We start from the raw sequence: 24,082 nt of genomic DNA on the forward strand, positions 1-24,082 counted from the left end.
AGAGAGAGAGAGAGAGAGAAGCATGCTTCATTCTTGGTCCTCAGTGACAGAGAAACTACGACAAGGCATTGAATAGCCATCGTCTGGATGCACCGCATCTCTATTTTCTGCAGTGTGCTCAGCCTGCATAGATAGTTGCATGGTGACTCTGAGGAAGACCCAGACAGGACTGTGAACTTCTGTGCAGGCAGTGTTGTACTTAAAGTTACCCTCCGCTGAAGCACATTCCCTTAAAAACAAATTCCTGGCTAGGTGGTAGTAGTGTACGCCTTTAATCCCATCATCTGGGAGACAGAGGCAGGTGGATGTCTATGAGTTTGAGGCAGCCTGGTCTACAAAGCAAGTTCCAGGACAGCCAAGGCTATACAGAGAAATCCTGTCTCAAAAAAAAAAAAAAATCCTTCTCACAGTATGCTCTGTCCCAGCTTGATGCATGGAATGTCGTCATTGCTTTAAGATGCTGGACTTGAGTGTTAGCTCTTTGTGTCATAAGATCAATAGACTTTGTCCCCTTTCCCCTTTATTGCCACAGGCTGTCAGAGCCTGTGCCAGAACCAAAAATACCAAAACGTGACATGGCACATTAATCCCTATGAGAGACGATACCCATTCATATTTTATGTCAAACAAGTGGGCTAATCAAAAATCCATCCACTGCTCACCGGAAGCGCCCCCTTGCTCGGATCTGAAGGCATCTCCTTAGCCAAAGTACAAGTACCCCTCCCACATGCTCACAGGCAGAGTCTGCTCCCCTCTGGAGCTGGAGTTAAAGGCCTGCTCATCTCCAGCCTCCATCCAACCTGTGAGCCAGTGCCTGCCCTTGAGTGTCCGAATGTTTTAAGTAGAACCCTGCTTTCCACACCAACTGCCCTGAGTACTATGTGAGTGACTCTGAGTGAACATCATCCCCTAGGATGAAGAGACTGTCAGAAATCTTTCCAACTTGGGCCCAGCAGAACCGTTCCTGCAAGGGAAGGTGGTAAAGCAGGAACTGCTCTGCCATTGATGAGGTAGAAACACGAAAATCCACTCTCGACATTCACAAGTGCATCCGTGAAGCGGGCTTCGAGGAGCGCTCAGGGCTGAGGAGATGGCTCTGCAGGGAGCAGCACTTGTCCTTCCTGAGGACCCAAGTTCCATCCCCAGCACCCACATGGTGGCTCACAGCCATTTGTAACTCCAGTTCCAGGGGATTTAATGCCCTCTTCTGGCCTCTGTAGGCACCAGGCAAGATACATAAAATACAAGTGTGCTCTTCGGCCACAAGGAATCTGGAAGGTTACCTGAAGGAGATGGAAACTTCAAATAACGCTGATAAACCAGTTCAACAAAGCTGTTTGTATCAAAAGAATAGAAAACATTCCATACTGTACAGGGGCATTCTCGGTACATCTGTCCAGAATATCTAATGAGATAAGGATTCCCCAAACAAGCTGTATACTTCCATAATTTATGTGCCTCTCACTATGTTCAGTCAGTATGGATGAAAACTGCTGAGAGTCAAAGTCATAAAACTGAAAACGAGGGAGGAGGGAGAAAAGGAAGGAGGAAGACAGGGAGGGAGGGAGGGAGGAAGGGAGGGAGGGAGGGAGGGAGGGAGGGAGGGAGGGAGGGAGGGAGGGAGAGAATTGCTCACAAGAATCATGGCCTCCTGTTGATTACGCTCATTTTTTGAGTGTGATATCGATGTCACATAGGCACGCCTCTCTGCCTTGGCGTCTTGCAGCCACGACAGAGTGCTCCATCCTGTCTGTGCCAGGTCCACCCCTGCTCCCTCAGAAGGCTTATACTTCCTGTCCTGCTCTGTCCTCTCCCTGACCTGCTTCCCAGTTTCTCTTCCTTCTACTGCATCAGTCTAGCAAAGCATTTGCTCGTCCAAAGGACTGAAAATGGAGACCTACAGTCTGATGAAACTTTCACCCATTCATACAATGTATTTTGTTATATCCAACCACCACTGTCTCCCTCTAACTCTCCTGGTCCCTCACACTATCACTCCCTAATTTCACATCCTCCTTTCTTGTTTCTAATAACCTCTGAGTCTGATGAGTGCTGTCCATACGTGCAAGAATCTATTAACAGTTATAGCCCCAAAGGATAGTGACCCCATCGGCAGCCTTCAACTGCTAACAGTTTATCTGCCAATGGTGGGGCCATCGGGCCTCTCCCTGATCCATGCTAGAAGGTTGGCTGGCTTGATCTTGTGCAGGCCTTGTACAGACAGCACAGCTGCTGGGTGGTGATGGGTGCAACAGTCACATCCTGCCCAGAGGGCAGCATTCCATAGCTCTCCAGTCAGCTCTCTGCAATTTCTGCCCATCGTCCACCCTCCCATTATTAACCTATGGCCACTCTGAGCATGGTGGTATTTTCAGGTTTGGGTAAAATCCAGCATGTGGCATCAAACTGAACTCACCAAAGCTTGGGAACAGAGCCATCGTCCCAAATCCTGGGTATGTTTAAAGAACGAAGAAAAAGAACTGAGCCCTCATTAGTCCAGCTTTGGAGTCTCCCCGGCTTGGCTCTCTGAGAATCCCCTGCACTGCCCCTCACTCAGGGCTCCTTCTCCCTTCCCCTCACCTCCCCACTTCTGCCAGGTCCTTCTTCACCCAGACACCCTAAGTGTAAGCTTTGGTAGAGCTGAGACTTTGATAGGACTATGATGTGAAACTGAAGTCAGTAGAGCCCCAACCATAGCATGTGACACCTCTCCAGACTTCCAGGGCAACCTCAGTGACCCAGCCTTCAGTTTTAGAGCTCATCTTGTGGGGGATAGGTGCTGCCGGTTATCTGACCACCCATAAGGAGCTTTGACCCCAAGAGTGAATGAAATGACCCCATTTCAGAACCCCACACATATGTACACTGACTGCTGTACCCAGGAGGGATGTACCCATTTTCTAGTGTTTGTTGGCTCTGCTCACACTCTTATTTGTGTTCTCAGGGAGTATTACATCACCATGGTGAAGTGGGCCACCAGCACCAAGGTCGCTGTGACCTGGCTGAACCGGGCCCAGAATGTGTCCATCTTGACCCTCTGTGATGCCACCACGGGTGTCTGCACTAAGGTACGGTACTGGGACAGAGAAGGGGTGAAGGGATGATCATAACATGGAAGGTATCATCCAAATTCCACTGGAGAAGTGTGAAGCCCAGTTTAGCTCTGTCTTGGACTCTATGTCCGTCCTCTGGTTTGGTGCCACCTGGTGGATAAATCAGATATTGCTACAAGATCCTGGGGCACATTAGAGAAGCAGCCATTAATCCCATTCAGGGGCTCTAGCAGGCAAGTGTCTGTTTCCCTTCACACTGGCCACTGCTCTGGGAATATTGTTCTCTTTTTCTGTTGCTCAAGAGAAGAGGGGACTGGCCAAGAACCTGACCCTTCCTCCCTTGCAATGCTGTAAAGCCAGGTACCCCAGCACAGGTAGGGCAGATCCAGGCAGACCTGCAGTGTGTCTAGGAGCAGAAGCATCCAAAGGCATCCTTTCCCCCTAGCTAGGGTGCAGACTTTCCCCTCTGCCCTGCAAGCCAGGCTTCCACATTGCTGAGCCACAGCCCTAAGAAAGTCACCTTGCGTTGAATTTAAAAGACCAAGTGACACTCTAAACAGATCTTCTAGAAACTCTTTTTGACCCTAAGTTTCTATTTATTTTCTTTCAAGCAAGAAGCACCAGGCTTGCCTGTGCAGGTTCACTGAGAGTTGTGAACCCAACAGCTAGCTCTCCGCACACTGCCCAGGGACAGTTCCCTAGGAGGTGGCTGTGACCTGCTCCTGCCTCTGACACCTCAAGTTGGGCTGACATTTCCTTACCATTACTGGAAGCACTTCTGAGTGTTTCTGGTGGACTTGCTGGAGAGAAAGGCAAGACAGGCAGAGCTCAGTACTGGACATCACTGCTGAATGTCCAAACCTTCCATGTGCCTGGCCTACTATGCCTACCGTGCGTGTGCCACTGCCACAGACAGAGCAGGAGCAGCACCAGCCTGGTGGCATCTCAGGTGACAGCAACCAAACAGAACAGCCATTTGGTGACCAGGCATGATTTGTTTGTGTACTTGTGAACACAGCTCTGGAGAGCAACTTTCATACATGCCTAGACCCCTTTTAACTGACTTTGTTTCCCAGGGTTGTTTCCTGGACTTATAAACTGGAGCTTTGATCCACATGTCCACTAGCATGCATTGCATGCACACACACACACACATACATACACCACACACACACCACACACCACACACACACACACATACACACCACACACCACACACACATACACACACACCACACACCTACACCACACACACAACACACACATACACATACACACACACCACACATACACCACACACCACACATACACAACACACAACACACACATACACACACACCACACACACACAGTTCCAAATGATGCAGCATCTGGCCTAAGAGGACACACAGACCCGTGACTGCTAAGTGGCCACACGCCCAGCTAGTATGACACCAAGCGCATACAGACTGGCCAGCGGTACCCACCCAGTGTCAGAAACACCATTAGCTTCCACAGGCTTCTCACTGCTGTGGATTACCCTGGTTGTTAAGGACAACGGCATTCTTCTTGCCCGAGGACACTTGTGCTGGGCTGTGAGCCACAGAGAGGGATTACTGCCACACTGAGAAGCCCCGGTGGCCATTGTGTTCAAGGGCAGCTGCCATGTAGGTAGAATTAAACCATTCTGTATACAGTGCATGCAAACAAAGGGCCCTTTCTAACACTTCAATTCTATTTCAGAAACATGAAGATGAAAGTGAAGCTTGGCTCCACAGACAGGTAACTCCACACACCAACCCCTCCCATACTCCTCTCGCCCTGACTCCTTAGTCCTTCCTCCACAGATAGGTAACTCCACACACCAACCCCTTCATGCTCCCTTCACCCTGACCCGTTAGTCCTTCCTCCACAGGGGTGGGTGCCATGGTTTCATACAAGGAGTCGCTTGGGTATCTCCACCCTAGGATTATCTAAGTGCATGTGCTACTGTAACTGGGACAGTGTGTGCCCAGCCCTCTCTTCATCCTGCTGGGAAGCTTGCTGGTCAGTGCTGTAGAAGCCAAGTTCCCTGGATAGTAGTTTGGAAGTCACTTTCCCCAAAGGCAATGGTGGAATAGATCTCATCTCCCAGTCAGATGATGGAGTTGGTGACCTCAAAATAGTGAGCCCAGAAAAGCCCACTATTACTCAGATGAGGTCTACGATGACTAAGAAGATGAAAGTGTGGTTGGTACCCCATTTATTTTTAGGCATGGTTTTATAGATGCGACCTCTCTTGGGGAGATATTTCCTCAGAAACTGGACCCCAGAATCATCCCTGGAATTTTGTTTTCCAATCCGTGACTCAGGCCCTGGGGGATGAAGATGACAAGAGGTTGCGGGTTTGAGTTATAGATCACTGGTAAAGCACTTTGTAAGCAATGTACCTGAGACCCTTGCTCCAGTCTCCAGCACTGAAACAGAGATGTCAGTCACTGGAGATCAGAAAGGGCTGAAGAGATGGCTTGGTAATCAAGATACACACCGCCCTTAATGAGGACTGTAGCTCACATCTCAGCCCCAGGTTACAACAGTCAAAACTGCCTGTGACTCTAGCTCAGATGAGCAGACACTCTCTCAGAGCCCTCACACTCACGTGCACAAACACGCACACACACACAAACACATATAGTTTTTAATTAAAAGTAAAAAATATAATAAGTCCTTAAAACTAAGAGCTATCGGGAGAAGCCTAGGCAAATCGCCCCGTGATACAGTATTTTGAATTAATGTACTCAGAGAACGGCCCCTCAGCACTGGTATTTTCTATCAATTCTATTGTCTCCACACTCTTGTGTTTAAAAGAACAAAGTTCAAGAAACTTACTTCTCTTTTATTCCACCTGAGGAAATGAAAATATCTTCAAATACTGTAAGAAAAATCAAAACAGATTTGAATCCAAAGAAGCATTGCGGAGAGGGCTAGGGGCGTCGCTCTGCAGCAGAGCCCGTGTTTTATGTGTACAACGCCCCAGGTTCCATCCACAGCAAAGTAAGAAAACATAACTGTGACTAACAAACACAGATTTTATTGACATGAAAGATTCTATCCATGAAGATACAACTATCAGCAGTGGCCCCTGTGGCACTCACTTCTCCGTTGCTATGAGAAAGCACGATGACCAAAAGCAATTTATGAATGAAGGGTTTATTTTGGCTTATCGTTTGCAAGGGGATAAGCATCCATGAGGGTGGGAGGCAGGAGAGAGAGGGGGCATGTAGCAAGGACAGGAAGCTGCGAGCTCATGTCGTCAAACACAAACATAGCGCAGAGAGAGCAAACTGGAATGGGATAGGCTATGGCTTTCAAGGCCTGCTCTTCCCCCAGGGACATACTTTCCTAGGAAGCTGCACCACCTCCCCAGACACCACCCCCACCAAGAACTGATGGTTCCTAATCCAGTGAGCTGAGCACCAGCACTCCTCTCTCTCTCTCTCTCTCTCTCTCTCTCTCTCTCTCTCTCTCTCTCTCTCTGTCTCTCTCTCTCTGTCTCTCTCTCTGTCTGTCTCTCTGTGTCTCTCTTTGTCTCTCTCTCTGTGTCTCTTTCTCTGTCTCTCTCTGTCTGTCTCTCTCTCTCTGTCTCTCTCTCTCCCTCCCTCTCTCTCTCTCTCTCTGTCTCTCTCTCTCTGTCTCTCTCTGTCTGTCTCTCTGTCTGTCTCTCTGTGTCTCTCTGTGTCTCTCTTTGTCTCTCTCTGTGTCTCTTTCTCTGTCTCTCTCTGTCTCTCTGTCTGTCTGTCTCTCTCTCCCTGTCTCTCTCTCTCTCTCTCTCTCTCTCTCTCTCTCTCTCTCTCTTTCTCTCTCTCTCTCTCTCTCTCTGCTTTTGGCTGTGTATGCAATGAGACCAGCTGTTCACACTCCCGCTGCCTAACTGTCCCTACCATGATGGACTGTACTATCGAACTGAAGCAGAACAAACCCCATTATCTCTTAAGTCGTTTTTAGTGAGGATATTTTTTTTTTTTTTTTAGTGAGGATATTTTATCACAGAAATTTTAAAGTAACTAATACATGTGAGATAAGGAGTAAATACTTAAAGTTATTAAAAAAAAATCAAGACAGCTCAAAAGTTTTAAGATATCGTATGTGTGTGCCTGAGTGCGTGTATGTGCACCATTTGAATACAGTATTTACAGAAGAGGTTATCAGTTCCCTTGGAGCTTGAATTATGGACAGGCAGTTGGAAGCTGCTGTGCGGGTCCTGAGAACTCACTTAGGTCTCTGAAAAGAACAGCCAGCGCTCTTAATTGCTGAGTCATCTCTCCAGCCCAAAGAGATAGCTCAATTTTAGAAAAATATGTATGGCTCTATTCTAAAACAAAAAAATCTAAATATGCATGTCTCAGAGAAAGATGACACAGGTGACCAGCAGAGATACCTGGGGTGGGGGGGGGAGTTCATCAGTAACTGTCAGAGAAATGCAGATTGAAGTCACAAAGTGAAAGAACATCATAGCTGGTGGAATATTATCAAAAGATGAAAGATGTGTATTACAGAGAATGTAGGAAGACAGGAAACTCCCACACCTGTTGGCGAGAACATAAGTTAGGGAAGCCTCTTCGGACAATAGCAGGGGTTCCTCAAACGGCTAGAAGTACAACCCCATTCCTGGGTCTGTATCCGAGGGAAAGGAAACCGGAACGCCAGAATGACTCCTGTGTATCACAGATCACAACAGCAAGGGACAAAACGGTGAGGGAGATACAAGATGCAGGAAGGAAGCGAGGGTGAGGCTATGGGATACGGTGACAAGTGGCAGAAGCCAGATGCAGAGGAATACACACTACATGTTGTTCATAACAAGTTACTCAGCTTGTTGTTATGACAAAGTACTGACAAATGCAACTTAAGGAAGGAACGGTTCTTTTGGGTTCATGGCCCTGTCATCGTGGATACAATCCACTATGAAGGTGTTATGGTGGCGGGAGCACAGGGCAGCTGGGCACATGACGGTATCCACAGGGAGGCAGTGGAGAGGTGGATGTTGGTACTCAGTGAGCATCCTCCTTTCTCACTCTTTATTCAATCTGGGAACCCAGACCACAAGATGGTACCATCCACAGCAAGTCTCCCGGCAGTTAACCCTGTTGGGAAACAACCTCACGGACAGACCCCCAAGTTGCACCTCAGTGGTGTTTTAGGTGGTTCTTAACCCGGTAAAATTGTCAGTCAAATTAGCCACCATGAACTGTGTGATCTCACTCAAAGGACAATGAAACGGGGGTCACTGGGAATTCGTGATGGTGGAGGAGGTTGGTTGGTTTCAGTTTATTCAAGACAAAGACAATCTACTGCACAGCATGGTCCAATCATTAATGTACTGTGTTCTTTTTACATTTACATTACATGTGGCTGGAGAGAAGGCTCGTTGGTTAAGAGCACTGGATACTTTTACAGAGGATCTAGGTTCTAGTCCCAGCACCCTCATGTCAACTCATCAAACATCTGTAACTCCAGTTCCAGGGGATGCCCTCTTCTGCCACCAAGGGCATGCCCGTGGTGCACATAAACTCATGGAGGCTCACACACGTACACATAAATTTAAAGAAAATAAAACGTATAAGTAGAGTCCAAGCTGTATTTGACATGAAAAAGTTCTGATGTATTCATTAGATCCACTTGATCATTCCTGAATGCCTACACAAAAGAGAGCAAAAAATACTCATTTTGTTTGATAAATATAAATTGCTGTTAGTTTAAAATGTCCAGCTATTAAGACATGAATCAGCTACTCTCCTCCAGCATGTGTTGCATGTGGCGTGCCACCAGGATAGTGATCCTTTTATCAAGGTGAGTAATATTCCATTCCACGGACGCTCCACAAGTGCCTACTGAAGGAGCCCACCCGTGGCAGACGTGGATGCTATACCACTGAGGACTGAAAGGAGCAGACACAAAAGGCCCTGTGGCGTGTGTCTCTTCCTCTAAAACATCCAGCATAGGTACATCCGAAGAAACAGAAAGCTGACCAGCAGTTGCCAGGGCGGTAGTTAAGGCTGTTTTGGTTGAGGGAGGGGCAGCTGTATGATGTCATGAGTGCACTCAATGCTCGGTTGCTCGATTTTGTTACAATGTTGTGCTTGTGAATTTCACCTCAATAGATTTGGGTTTTGTTTGTTTGTTTGTTTGTTTGTTTGTTTGTTTTAATGAACCAACGAGAGTATAGCTCTTGGTGATGTTCCCATCAAGACAGGGAGATGAGATGGCTCATAAATACCAAGGCATAAGAGTGAATTAGACACAGAAGCTGTGTTTTGGTGTTCAGCCTCTAACAAGAGGAAAGCCAGGGAAATTGGGGCTGTGGGGCATGGAACAAGCACAGGAAAATTCAGGCTGGGTTTGAAGGAAAGTACAGGCTCCAAAGCAAGCCTGTGTTTGAGGCAGAGTACAGTTCAGTGTCCTTGCACCTAACCCCAAGGGACTTCCCCTAAGGAGGCAGCTATTTCCTATCTGGTCTCACTCTGGCCCCTGGAAGGACACAGGGCTTTGTCCTGGGGCCCTGGGTGGGGATGGAGCCTCCAGCTGTCCTCCACTGTTTGCCTCCGCTTCAGCATGGTAGAGTGACCATAGCCAACACCAGCTGCATTTTCCTGTTTTCTGACTGAACATCTCACAATGTAAGAGAAAACCACCAGCAGCTCAAGCACAGGGTGTGAACATTGAACTCCCAAAAGGCACTCAGGAAACCAGGTCCTTTCCCAGCAGCATGAAGACAGAGGAATAGTAGCATTAAATTAATTGCCTTTACTGTTTTAAAATGTAAATTCCTAGGTAACGGAGCAAGTAGTTGATTTTGAAGACACAATCGCTTTAAGTGTGCCAGAAACCAGAACTAGAGAGAATGGCTTCGTGGTTTCGTGAGTGCCCTCAGTTCCCACTTTATGAAATGTTTTATTAGCGCATATGCTCTCCGTAAAAACACTCCTCTCTGGGATGCTTGTGGCTCTGTCAGGCTGCCCAGCCATTCACTCAGGACAGGCGTGTTCTACCCTTGGCTGCTGTGAGAAGCTTCAGTGAGTTTAACTATCTATGCACCGTGAAACTCTGAGGGGGTCAAGGCTGTCATGACACAGTATGGTGAATCTGACTACCTACCTACATACAGTGTTCTATGAGGGGTCGTACCTACTCAAGCTCCAGAGAAATCCAATTTCAAACAACTTCCTATTGCATCCTTTTTCCCTAAAGGGATTCGTGGACACTACTTTCAAAAATGGTCTGCATCCTTCAAGGTGCTGTGGTAATGCCAGGCAACATAGGAGCCCTGTGTAAAGGCTGGGCTGCCACCAACTGTCAGGAAGCCTCTGGCTGCTCCTTCAAGGTCTCAGACATTTCTCATCAGAGGCCACAGGCGTGGCTCAGGGAGACACACTGAGGCCACACTCCGCTGCCCATCCACTTCCTGTGTGTTGCAACAGCTTGCTGCACACAGCCCAGAAGACCCTACAGACGCCAGGGGACCCTGTCTGCTCAAACTTACCATTCTCCTCATTGCAGTGCTGGCAGGGTGGCTGGCACCTGTGCTGGCGACCTCACGCTATCATAGCCATCTGCATGTCCAAGCTTTGTGGTCTTCCCTTCTTTCCTTCTCCTTCCTGGACCTCACTAGGGTCCCCACAGAGAACCCCAGAAGCCAACAAGGGTACACATACATACACATAACATATGTGTATACCCTTACCAGGAACTCTCTTCTCTAAGGATATGCTAGAGAAACAGTAACTCTCATCTGCCCACATGCATGCCCATCACTGCTTCCAGACTGGCTAGTTGTCAGCGGTATGAATCCAGGAGCGCCCTCCAGGCTCTGCACACTTAGGTGTTGAAGTCAGAACTGCAGCCCAGCCGCTAGTCCTGTGGGTGAGTTTTCAGCTGTCTTACATCTTGAGCTAGATATCTGGTCTTGTGATTTCAGACTTTGGGCTAGAAGGTGAGAGGATAGAAGCTATAAAGGAAACTGGCAGAAGCCACACAGAGACTGCGTTCCTTGGAGGTCTGCTGCGGAGAGAGCTGGCAGTCAGGCAGCATAGCGAGGAAGCCAGAATCCCTCAACATCAAACAAAAGGCAGAACCTGTGTTCAAATCCTGGAGCCCAAGTCACTCTATCACTAAAAGTTTATTTACTAGACTAGGAAGATAGCTCAGCCAGGAAAGGGTTTGCCGTGCAAGCAGGAAGAGCTGAGTTCAACCCCCAGAACCCACACAAATGAACATGAGGCATGGTGAGACATTCTTGGGATCCCAACACTGGGAAGATGGGAACAGGAGGATCCCTAGGGCTTACTGGCCTAACCAAATCAACATATCCCAGGACAGTGAGAAAGAACACACATGCACGCACGCACACACTCAAACATATGTGCATGCACACATACTCACATACACACAAACACATTGGCATGCCCATGCTCACACACACACTCATACACACACATGCATACACTTATGCATACACAGTCACACTTGCATCCACGAATACACATGCTCATGCACACACACTCATACACATAACTCTCATACACACATGGACACATGAATACATATGTACTCACACACATATTCACACGCACACTCATGCACACACACTCATACACATAACTCTCATACACACATGGACACATGAACACATGTGTACTCACACACATACTCACATGCACACTCATGCACACACAGACACACTTATATGCACATATGCATATGCACACACATGCACATACTCGTAAACACACTTATGCACACACACAAAGTCATGTACGCATGCACACACACATACTTTTTTACCACATGGGCAACTTTCCAAACACTGGCCTCCTCCACACATTCTGGAAGGTTCCAGGGAGCAGTGGACCATGACCTCAGAAGCTGAGGCCTCTCGCTGTGAGCATACCACTTCTGTCCAGAATTAATCATATTACTTTTAATCTCTGTCCAAAGTGCAAACGTTTCCCCCAGAAAACTAGGGGACTCTTGCCTCATCCATTCCGCGGTTGGCAAACAAAAGTCCATCTAAAAAGCCAAATTAACGGCTGCTCCTTCCACTCCTTCCGTTAAATGCCACACACCCAACTCTAAATAGAAAACTCAATATTTGCAGATTAAAGGTTTCATTTTTACTGCAAATATTCATGAAGATTAAATGTCATTTTAACCACGTCAGTTCATTTCTCTGAGCACATCGTATTTGCATGTGTTCCTTCACTGTGGGGAAATGAGGTTCTCCTGGGCCAGCTGTGCTTTATTTACGGCTTGTCTGCATCTCTGGGAGCTTCTTGAATCACAGTATTACACACCTTAGCCAGTAAGTGGAGTAGCCAGTCATTGGTGTATACTGATGGAAACTTCCAGACTTTGGTTTTGGAATACAGTAGAGACACTACCATAACCCCGATGACTCTGCCCATGAGAGTGGCCACCTCCCACTAGGATAGGCTAAGGGCTGCAAGAACCTGCCTGCTCAGCTCTTGAGGTGCCAGGAATAGAGCATGGTAACAGGATACATCCGGATGGCAGCCCTGACCCCAGAGTTATCGGGAAGATATGACTATTGCTCAGACGGATGCACCACCTAGCACCTGCCTCTTCAGGATGTCTCTAGTGAGAGGCAGGCCCAGGTGGGCTGTCTGCTGTCTGAGTTTTAAAATAGATACAATTGGCCCATGTGGGTTTTGTTTTTCTTTTAACGTGCCTCGTTGGCGGGTGGTTCAGTGTGAAATAGATTTTATTAAGGAAAAGAAGACAGGACTAGAAGAGGGAAACATGGGGGTCTGTGACTAGTCTTCCCAGTTGGCTTTGAGCTGGGGTATGTCAAACTCAGTGTAGCAGCTTTGTGTGCTGGGGTAGGGGGTGGTTCACGGCAGCCATGGAAATCTAGTCTGTGTCCCTGGATTCGTTCCCACCTGACAGGTGTACTTGGTGTCTGCACAAGCCCATTTCTTCACTGGTTCTTGCATGCTCTGGACAACAGTGTTGTCTGCCTCTCTCTAGGAAGTGCATTAGCAGGGTGCAAATGAGATGCATATCTGTGTAGAGTACATGCACATGTTTGTGTAGGTGTGTACAGGCGAGTGTGTGTGTGTGTGTGCATGTGGAGGCCAGACATTGATGTCAGTGTCTTCCTCAGCTGCTCTCCGCCTAATTTTTTTTTAGACAGAATCCCTCACTAAACCTGGAACTCACTGAGTCCATTAGGCTAACTGGCCAGTAAGCTTGAAGGTTCACCTGTCTCTGCCCTTCCAGTACTCAGGTCACGGATCCTTGCTGGCACTCCCTGCTTTTTACATGGTTCTGGGCATCTGAACAGCAAGCACTTAACCAACTGAGCCATTCCCCAGTCCCTGTCTGTGGACTGAGGTGCCCCTTTCTCCCTCCTCTTTTAGAAAACCAAAGGTCTGACTCTAGTCCCACACAGACCCTCTCACTCTTCAGCTCCATCTGTTGTTAGACATTACACATAAAACACCTGAGAACACCCCCTCCACACTCACTTGTCATGCTCCCATGCAGTTTTGTGTTGACAGGACTGTCATCTTTGTCCACAGAATGAAGAGCCTGTGTTCTCCAAGGATGGCCGCAAGTTTTTCTTTGTCAGAGCGATCCCACAGGGGGGCAGGGGTAAATTCTACCATATCACCGTATCATCATCCCAAGTAAGTCCTCCTGCCTTCCATGCTGGTGTACTATTGGTGCTGGCCTTGTGGTGAGCACATTTGCCCTTCCCAGGACCCCAAGATGCCCTGGGAGATTGATGTTTACAGATGGGTTCCAAGGGTGAGAGTAACATGGCACCTGTCCATGTACAGAGGAGGGCAGCGTCTGGAGTGTAAATTCCCTACTGATGCTCAAGAATATGAACATGGAACATGGCATTTCTAGCAAAAATGGAGGGACATGGGAACTCACTGATGGATAGCAATGAAGATAGCCACTGAGTGCCTGTCTACCCTTCCTGACACTCTCCTTTCCCTCGAGGCCACCCTAAGTCCTTCACAGATCTCCTGCTACCCTCAGCCTCTACCCTGAGAAGCAGGTCTGGCCTTAATGATACCATAGCTGACACTCAACAATACTCATACCTGCTCTATCAGGCAGCCTAGGATGAGGGCTGCTGAGCAGGTAACCAGGACAGCTAGCAAGTAATGCCTCCCTAGAAGCCCAGGGGCCTAAGGAAGAGTTGCCTGGGTGCTGAGCTTTGAGACAGGTGATGAGGATGGACATGTACTTTACCCTTTATGTCACCAGTGCCATCTTCTGTGTACAAGTTTGATTTTAAACCAGGCTGAAGCTATCAAGAATGGTGCAAGCATATAAAATGTAATTAGGAAGAAGGCTGTTTGGAAGCATAGGTGTATCTGGTTAGACCCAGAAGAAAAACCACAGGACTATCCCCTCAAAAAATATCTGGGAGGGAGGAGAGAAGGGTCTTGAAATGCCTTGGGGAGGAGCCATGGCTCCCCCCAGCCTCAGCAGCCACGTCTGTTTTCCAGCCACTTAATCACGTGACTTACAGGATGTCCAAAACATGATTTTTTCTGTTCACTTTCTCACTGGGGTCATTCCCAGCAAGATTTAAAAACACAGCAAACAAACAAACAAACAAACAAAACTATGCTTTCATTCAGCCCCAGTCTCTAAATTCCTGCAGAGGATCAGAAATTGCTTGCCAGGCAGTGGTGGCGCACGCCTTTAATCCCAGCACTTGGAAGGCAGAGGCAGGTGGATTTCTGAGTTCAAGGCCGGCTTGGTCTACAGTGTGAGTTCCAAGAAAGCCAGGGCTACACAGAGAAACCCTGTCTTTAAAAACAAAACAAAACCAAAAAAATAGAAAAGAAATTGCTGAGAACCCCTTAGCATCCGTCAGGAGATGGTTCCCACCCTGACCCAGGCACCCACTCTTGTCCTGGCTTCTGCTTTCAAGCCCAGGACGGCACAGGCTGCACTGACTTTCTGGATCCCCATCCATGCCTATATCTTTATGAAGCTTGCTCCTGGGTCTGCAGTCCCTCATGCTGACCTCCATCGCCTGGGTTAGGCTCCATCCCTCTGTACTGGCTCCCCAGGACATATGCCATTCAGAACAGCTACCCACAGCTGTACTTCAGCATCCTAGCTGCCTGCATCTGGTGCTACGATGGCAGGTTCTGGTGACTACAGTCTCTGGGAGGCACCTGAGAAGTGTGCTAGCTGAGCAGGAGTCATAGTTCTTGTGGCACTTGGACCCCAGCAAGGATGGCAGAGGACATCCGAAGAACTACACTCAGTTCTTCCCAACTCCTCCCTGATTTGGCTGATTTCATCCTTCCCCTCACTCCACACACACTCTCTTTCCTCCATCCTGGGCCCTGACACAAACATTAAATTCACACGTGCATGGGCCTTGGGTGTGTATCTGTAGAAGAAAGTAGGATGAGGTGCCAGGAACAAGCCTGACAGAAGGACCATCTGATATTCCCATTGGGAACACTCAGAGCCCATCACAGAGGATGCTGGATTCAAGCCAGCGCATATGAAAGAGAAGCAAAGGGGGAGGATATTGCCTCATTTCTGACGGGCTCCAGAATGAGACACCAAAGCTCTCTCCTTCCTGACATCTCGTCTGTTTTTCAGCCCAACAGCAGCAATGACAACATCCAGTCTATCACCTCTGGGGACTGGGATGTGACCAAGATCCTGTCCTACGATGAGAAACGGAATAAGATGTGAGTGAGAGCTGGGGCTAGATCCCAGGAGCTGTCTCTGATGGCCACCGGGTCCCCTTGTCATTTCTAATCAAATATGCTGGAAGAGGGACAAGCACAGCTCCAGGGCCCCCTCTCTCCTCTGAGGTCATGGCACTCACCATTGTGACCTCAGGTCCTGACTCAGCCAACTCCCAAAGCTACAAGGCACAGTGACAAAGGAAAGCTTGTACAGACCAGTGAGGAGACATAGGTTTACAGAGGTGCTCTGAAGCAGCTGTTGATCGAGTCTCTGTAGACCCGGGCACAAGCTAAGGGCGTCCCCAACATGATCTCACTAATACTATGGTTATATGTTAGGATAGGTATGCTCGCCCACTGAAAAGACAAACTAAGATGTGCAGGGGAGATGGTTCCATCATTGAAATGCTCACTGTGCAAGTGTGAGGACCTAAGTTCAAGCCCTAAGACACACATAAGAAAGCAGGCATGGCGGCATGGCTTATAAGTCCAGTGCCGAGGAAGTAGGACTCTGGAGCTCGCTGGTCAACAAGACTCACCCAATCAGTGAGCCAAGTCCCAGTGATAGACCCTGTCGAAAAAGGAAATCAAATATATGGAATGACCTTGGGATGATACCCAGGGTCAGCCTCTGGCCTCTAAAGGCAAGTGCACACATGTGCCCCTGTACACACATACACCTGCATACACACAAACATACAACTATGTGCACATATGTATACACACACACACACACACACACACACACACAAAATAAAATAAATACCAAGATGCAGAAAGTTAAGCAGCTTTCCCAGATTATTCAGCACCAATCAGAGAGGTGCAGGAGTCTGTGGAGTCCAGGCCCAGTCCTGCACCTGATGCTGCTCGATCTCACTGCTCACCCAGTAGGTAATTTCAGGCTTAGGACAAAACCAGCAGACATACATTCCCTGGACCAGTATATAAAGTCTCCTTGCCCTCCAGGTTACTGGTCTATAGGGAAAACCCCATATTCACATCTAGGTGTGCCTTTCCACCGCCCTCACTGCCGAGTCAGTACCCAGAGCTGGAGAGACGGGTCAGTGAGGGAGACACCTGAAGCTGAGGGTATGACCAATATGTCCCTCTACCTGTAGAAGTAGTCATGAGCATTGCTCATTAAACAGGCCACAGTCCCTGACAGGTCCTATGAAAGATGCTAGGGTGGGGACTTGTAGCCTGTGAATGTTCTGAGGCAAGCTGACCCAGTCTACCTTTTCCATCTCTACAGCTATTTCCTGAGCACAGAGGACCAGCCACGGAGACGACATCTCTACAGGTAACTGGCTCCAACTGCCAGCAGGGCCTCCGGGCTGCACAGAGTCACGGCTCCGAGCAGCCCATAGGAGGTAGCAAGGACAGTTGGGTAACTAGAAAGCCTGGGGAGAGAGAAAAGTGCAGAGGCCATTAGACCCAAAGCCTCAAGTCTTGTTTCTGCTTTGGCCAAATCGGTCCTTGTCCTCACTCTTGCTCTCGCTCTCTCTCCCACTCGTGCACACTCACACACGCACGCACATTCATAGGCTCATGCACATGGACACACACACACACTTCTCCTCTTGAGGGACTCTGCCTGTCTGACTCTGTCTGCAAGCATTATCTTGGCAGGTTGCCTTTATCTGTGCGTTCTGAGGACAGCTGGGTCTGGTTTGGGAATTGACTGGTGGATGAGTGGAAAGGAGGCTATGCTTTTCCATCTCTGCCCATGCTCCATGCTTGCCTGTGATGGCTCAAGTTCACATAATGTAGAAAATGGATGGGCACACCAGGAATCCAGAGAGAGAGCGGATCTAAAATCACCTCTCAGCAGTTATCTTCCTGTTGCTAATCTCATGGGAGGGGGCTTCATTCTGAGGTAAACTTGGTTTCTGCCAATTTAGAAGAGGACAGTAGAGGACTTCCAGTCTGGGCAAGAGCATAGAGCGGGTCCCAGGCAGCAGCTCTGTACCCAACCTCAGAAAACCAAGAGGAAGAGGGCCTCCCAAGCTTTAACTCAGGCAGCATCCCAGGTAAAAATGAATCACCCATGATGTCTGCTGTTAGAAGTTCTAATCCAGAAGCCAGCCTCCGAAATTATACTACTCAGACCTTTGAAAGGCCACTGACAAGAACTTCAAACAGCTAGAGATTGACATCACTAATCTGAAGAAATCCCTCGTTTCACTGTCTGAAGAGACCTCGTAAAATCGCAAAGATCCTTATGGGACTCGATTTACTCTAGTACAATAGAAAAGGCTGTGTACAGCTCTTGACTGTGTACAGCCCTTAAAGAAGAATGTTGCCTTTACATAGACAAGACAAGGAGGGTTAAAGAGAGCATGAAATAGGTCAGTGAAGGCCCTGAGAAAAATCAGAGAGAGAAAGAGACAGATGAATGCTGGTACAAGAATTGGATTTCAGTCTCTCCAAGGTTGTCAACCCTACTTCCTCCCATCTTGGGACCATTATTTGGTTTCTTTTTGCTTGTTTCTGCTGGTCCCTGGGCCTCAAATAGGTGGACTAACTCTGTGATACAACAGATAAATAATTTGGTAGCAAAACCTATTCAGATACATTATCATAAGTTAGCTATGGAGGACCACGAGACTCAAGAAGAAGTTGTTACTTTATTCAGGGTGTTTCCAAAACCCATCTCCACCCAACCTAAAAGGGGGGACTTCTGCCCCTAGACCAAGCAGAGAGGGGCCACCCAGAACTGACTGGCAATCTGAATTCTTGCTTAGGCTGCGAGGCTAAGCACTGCAAGGGAATATCAATAAAAGATAAAAATATCTCTCTGGGTTCCCTGAGGGACAAGCCTGACTGCACAGGGGTTGATGTCAAAAGTATCCCCTCTCCAGGAAAAAAGACATCGGGATGGGTATGGCCCTCATGCCTCACTGGACAATGACAGGGGGACCGGAGCCATTACAAGGTCCCCTTCAATTAATGGAGGTCAGGCCTCTATCCCCGCCTTTGCAAGATTAGAATTGCCACAGCCCTTCTATACTTAGAGAAGGGAGGAGATGTCAGGGGCAGCCCTGCTTACACACTGAAGGCCTAAAATCAACCATAGGCCTAAAATCAGCAATAGGTCTGTCATACATGTATACTAACACCAAGTCTTGGGTCTCAGTGGAAAAACATTGAAACAGATGGCTATAAGCTAATATAAACAGGCAGCTTTTGTGGAAATCTACAAGCCTGAGTAGTCATAGACCTTGTAAATAGGTAGCCTTGGCAGACAATACCAACTTAGATAAGGTCAAGTGAGTCATAGGCAGAGTCATAGTGACTTGTCCCCTGAACCTTCACCCAGCTGATACCCGGTTCTGAAGATATCTGTATTCCCCCTGAATACCCACACTCCAGTGTCATTCCCTTCCCCACATCCTGCCTTTCTGTGTTTATAACCCCTGTGTGAATAAATTACGATTTGAGAAAAAATAAATTATATAAAAAAAAAGAGGACAGTGGCTATTTCTGGACACTTTTTAGCTAGAACAGCTGTAGCTGGCTGCTCCCTGAATCTTCAATGGCCACTAGAAGAGACCAGTGTAGACCAGAGAAGGCCCCAACATACAGGAGTCTCACCAGAGTACCCCACGCTGAGTATAAAGCTGGCATGAATAAGCAAGGCTCTGTAATCACCGGCCTGCTTCTCTCTAGACTGTTTGCTGCTATGGGCCTACTAGACTCATGAAAGTCAGGCTACCCACTTTATAATAAAGCAAGAAGACAGCCTTCTGCTCCTTGACCTGTAGCACCAGAAGCTTGTCTTCTCTCTCCCATAACATCTTCAACCTCAGGAAGAGAGGTTCCACACTGGAAGCTGTGGCTAGAGAGGACCCTTCCCAGTGCCATGTGAAGACAGGAGCTTCCTGGCCTAGATTAGACCTGATCATGGTGGTTCCAGGTGGCATCATCTTCAATTGGTTTCCCTCACTGTCCTCTTCATCGCCAAGCAAGAAGCCACATCAGTGCCATCCTGCTGTCAGGAGAAATGAGTTCAGGAAACAATCCATGCCAGTTCCTTGCCATTCACAGAGTCGTTCCACACCCCTTGCCTTTGGCACTTAAGGAATGTGAGAAACATGCCCACTGCTCCCAGATTGTCAATCATTTGTCCAGAGAGTCCCTAACATGAGTACAAAATGCCATGATCACTGTAGGCACCCACGATTACTCAAAGTGATGGCACTCATGACTGCACCAATAACTATGACCCCATCAGGTGATGAATGATAAACATTACCATGTAATAGTACCCATTACCACACTAGGCATTGGCACCCATGACCATACTAGACAATGGCACCTGTGACCACACTAGGTTATGGCACCCTTGACCACACTAGGCATTGGTACCCATGACCACACTAGGCATTGGTACCCATGACCACACTAGGCATTGGTACCCATGACCACACTAGGCAATGGCACCCATGACCACACTAGGAATTGGCATCCTTGACCACACTAGGCAATGGCACCCATGACACTAGTAGGCACTGGCACCCATGACCACACTAGGCAATGGTACCCATGACTGTAGTCTCCATACTCTGGTATCTAGCACCTTGCCTGCAATTTCACTGATGGCAAGGATCAGGAGAACTGAGAAGTCTCCAGAGTCTGGAGGAATTATGGGTTAGGAATGCTAGAAAATAGAGTTAAGTCTCCCCAAAGGGGTGTTGATGGGAGTAAAACTTAATGGATTAGCAGTGGGAGAGGTACCCTGCTGGGGAATTCGGGACTTAACCTCCAGGATCACTCAGCCTCTGCCTCGGTTCTCACTGGCTCTTTGCTCTTCCAGTGCCAACACGGTAGATGACTTCAACAGGCAGTGTCTGTCATGTGACCTGGTGGAGAACTGCACCTACGTCAGTGCTTCCTTCAGCCATAACATGGACTTCTTCCTGCTTAAGTGTGAAGGTGAGTGGCTGCCACTCCACACCTGTCTCAGGTGGATGCTGAGGTCTGCAGACAGGAGCACACACAAGACAAAATGGGAGTGATGGTAACATGGTGTACTGCAGAACCAGGGACACTGCTCATGGGGCAGGACTACATTTATCACATCTTCTTACAAAGCTCTTCAGGGGGTTTTCTCTGCACTGAGCTACTTCTCACTTCCCATTGTCCATAAAAGACCAGTAAGCTGTGAGCTACCTGAGGTATCGATCGCATAACTGTACCTGTGCTGTCTATAAAAAGGACAAGACAGGTCCAAGATCAAATATCCAATATTGAGGATTGAGATTATACAGAGAACCACAGAAATATAAGTTCCTAGAACCCAGCCCATTGATCCCAAGTACTCAAGTGTTCCTTACCTCTGTGTGTATACATGTGTGTGCATGTGTGTGTACCTATGTGTATATATGTGCCGTGGTACACTGGTAGAAGTCAGAGGACAATTTTTAAGGGTTGATTCTTTCCTTCCACCATGTGAGCTCTGGGAATAGAACTTGTATAGTCAGGCTAATGGAAAGCATTTGCATCTGCTGAGCTATCTCACTGCCCATGTAGAGTGTTTCTTATCACACCAACCAGAACACTCCATAGCAGACCCAGCTTCTGGTAGATGCAGAAAAAGGCTTATCTGTTGGAAAGATTGAATCCATAAGAAGGTAAGCGATAAATATGGATCTACACAAAAGAAGTCTCAAAGAACTAGACCTACTGTGATTCCCCTCAAGAGAGAGCAGATGTGCTAACGGAGGCTGCTAAGATCATGAGCAGGCCCCTCTCTAGCTAAAATGGCAGCCCTGGCAGTCACAGGGAAAGGTGGTGATTTTGTATGGTGGTGTGTTACATAGCCTGCTGGCTCCTGAATAGCTTGTGAACATACGCTGTCCTGACTAATGTTACCTAAAACCCTGAGAAGCTCAGACCCCAGCATTCTTCCAAGATGGAGATGATGTCTGGTACAAGCTTTCTAAAACACATCATTGCCTGAAACTTCCTATTTCCCAGTCCCTGACTCCTGTGCTCCTCAGACTGGTGCCTACAAAAGGATACTCAGTTTCCCATCATTCTTGATGACAAAGGATGTCCAGACTGTGGCACTACAGTATGTGATATCATCTTCTAGTCCTGAGCAAGTCCAGGCTAGAAAAGTAACATTAAGGTGTCGGCAGACTGGACACCTCTGAAGCCTGAGGGACGGATTCTCTCCATTGGCCCTGGCAATGCTTCACTTAAAGATGTCCCATTTCAGTCTGTCCCCCTACCTTTGCATTTCCATCTCTGCTATTGACTCTATTCCCAGAGATGCATCTGATAAAGACACCAGTCACTTGATAACTAGGGTGACCTCCTCTTCTTGAGTGAATTTGCAAAGGCTTTCCTTCTAAATAAAGTCACACTCATAGCTACTGGAGTTTAGGACTTCAGCTTGTCTTTGAGAGGAGAAACAAGTGAACCACAGTGACTCCCTTCTGAGATGCGTGTTGTCAGGGCTAGAGAGATGGCTGAGAGGTTAGTAGTGCATACTGCTCTTCCAAAGGACCTGAGTTCAGTTCTCAACACCCATACTGGGCAGCTCACAGCCACCGGAAACTTCAGCTCAGTAGATCCAGTGTAGCTAGGCAGCTCAGACACATAGGGCATACATATACATATAAATAATTTTAATATTAATAATTAACCAAGATGTATGTTGTTCTCTAATACAAGAAAGAGGTAACAGAAAGCAGTGCTCAGTGTTTTCCCAGGATCACAAAAATGGGCAGAGACTGCTCAATGGCTCTGCCACATCCTAGAGACAGAGAGCCCTTAAAGGACACATCATCTCCACACCACTGTTTGGGGTTATGATGTCAACATATTTGAAAAAGAAGAAGAACCATTCTAGTGTAGACTTTATCTAGGAATTCTTCCAGGTCATAAAATTAACCTGATGCTCAAGTTAAGTGTGACAAGGAGTCACGTAGGGTTTTCTCTTCCCAAGAGAACTTCAGGCCTCACAGTTCCAGAGTGGTGGTCAGAGAACCAGTGGATATGAATCCAACTATTTGCAAACTCAACTGTTCTTACCAAACTAAGTCCCAGGAACATGATTCATGTTTCCCAAAAGCACTTGACTGATCCTGATTCTAGGAAGGTCTAAATATCCTTGAAAAATGGGACTCACACTCAGACAATGGCTGCTTCATAAAGTCTATAAAAAATTTTCTTGGGACTGAGGATGGAAATATTGACTTCAGTCTGTTCTAGGTGGGAAAGGGAAGTCTGTGTTCATAAGCCCACTGGGCTCTGGGACCATCACCCTACACTACTCACAGTGCCCAGTGCTTAAAAGCTGTGTAATAGATCCAGTGGCTTCATTTAAAACAAGTTCTCCACCCTTAAGATGAATTCAAAGCCGGACGGTGGTGGCGCACGCCTTTAATCCCAGCACTTGGGAGGCAGAGGCAGGTGGATTTCTGAGTTCAAGAGTTCAAGGCTAGCCTGGTCTACAGAGTGAGTTCCAGGACAGCCAGGGCTACATAGAGAAACCCTGTCTCAGAAAAAAAAAAAAAGATGAATTCAAACAAAATGTTCTTAGTATGCTTAAAGCAAGTCCTTCTGATCGATATCCCTTCTAGTCCGAAACAATCCTCAAGGGTCCCTATAATCACACCTGGATGTCATCAGGTTCCAGAGAGAAGGATTCTAGGTCAGACCTACCTAGAATCTGGGCTCTGCCAATTATCTCTGGGACCAGGGCATGTTGGCTACCCTCCTCCTAAATATGTCATGAAAACTAGGGGAGTCTGGGTGACCAATGCTGTTGTGAAGACCAATCAGAACAAAGTGTGTGATACGCTTACCATTGTGTCTAATCTATCAGTTATGATCATTGTGATCAATCATCCACAGCTCAGTGACCATCAAAGGGCTTGACAACCACTTACAACCAGCTCAGTATGCAGAATTCGAGGCTGAGGATGGAGACGGCTAAGCTCCATGACATCAGCTGAGCCATCACACATATGTAATCACAACACAACAGTGAGCAGGCATGGATAGAAGGGAGTGACCAGGGACCTCCTGAGGAAGCGCGAGGGCCTGGATACAGATCCTCACGTATAGCAGTGTGTCTGCATCCCAACACTGAGTGGTGGAGACAGGCAGGTTCCTGGACCTCACTGCCCAGTCGGGCTAGCCAATCAGTGAGCTCCAGGTTCAGTGGGGGACCCTATCTCACAAATGAGGTGAAAAGTGATGGAGGAAGGCAGCCAGCTTCAACTTCTGACTTCTAATTATGCAACATACCTCCTCATACAAGCACAGCACGCATTTTAAAAATAACGGTGAGCAAGCAAAAAT

At 47.7% G+C, this 24,082-nt stretch overlaps 1 protein-coding gene across 1 annotated transcript in view; it reads left to right on the forward strand.

Moving 5' to 3' along the window:
• Dpp6 (dipeptidyl peptidase like 6) overlaps positions 1 to 24,082 on the forward strand; it is a 613,823-nt gene that overhangs the window by 533,446 nt on the left and 56,295 nt on the right. Inside the window, exons 11-16 of the mRNA XM_028774777.1 lie at positions 2,945 to 3,068; positions 4,776 to 4,814; positions 13,610 to 13,717; positions 15,675 to 15,766; positions 17,019 to 17,066; positions 20,583 to 20,701. Of these exons, the coding sequence (XP_028630610.1) occupies positions 2,945 to 3,068; positions 4,776 to 4,814; positions 13,610 to 13,717; positions 15,675 to 15,766; positions 17,019 to 17,066; positions 20,583 to 20,701 (530 nt within the window). The remainder of the gene's footprint in view (positions 1 to 2,944; positions 3,069 to 4,775; positions 4,815 to 13,609; positions 13,718 to 15,674; positions 15,767 to 17,018; positions 17,067 to 20,582; positions 20,702 to 24,082) is intronic.

This window comes from Grammomys surdaster, unplaced genomic scaffold (genome assembly GCF_004785775.1).
Source record: "Grammomys surdaster isolate TR1022 unplaced genomic scaffold, NIH_TR_1.0 242, whole genome shotgun sequence".
NCBI classification, from domain to species: Eukaryota; Metazoa; Chordata; class Mammalia; order Rodentia; family Muridae; genus Grammomys; species Grammomys surdaster.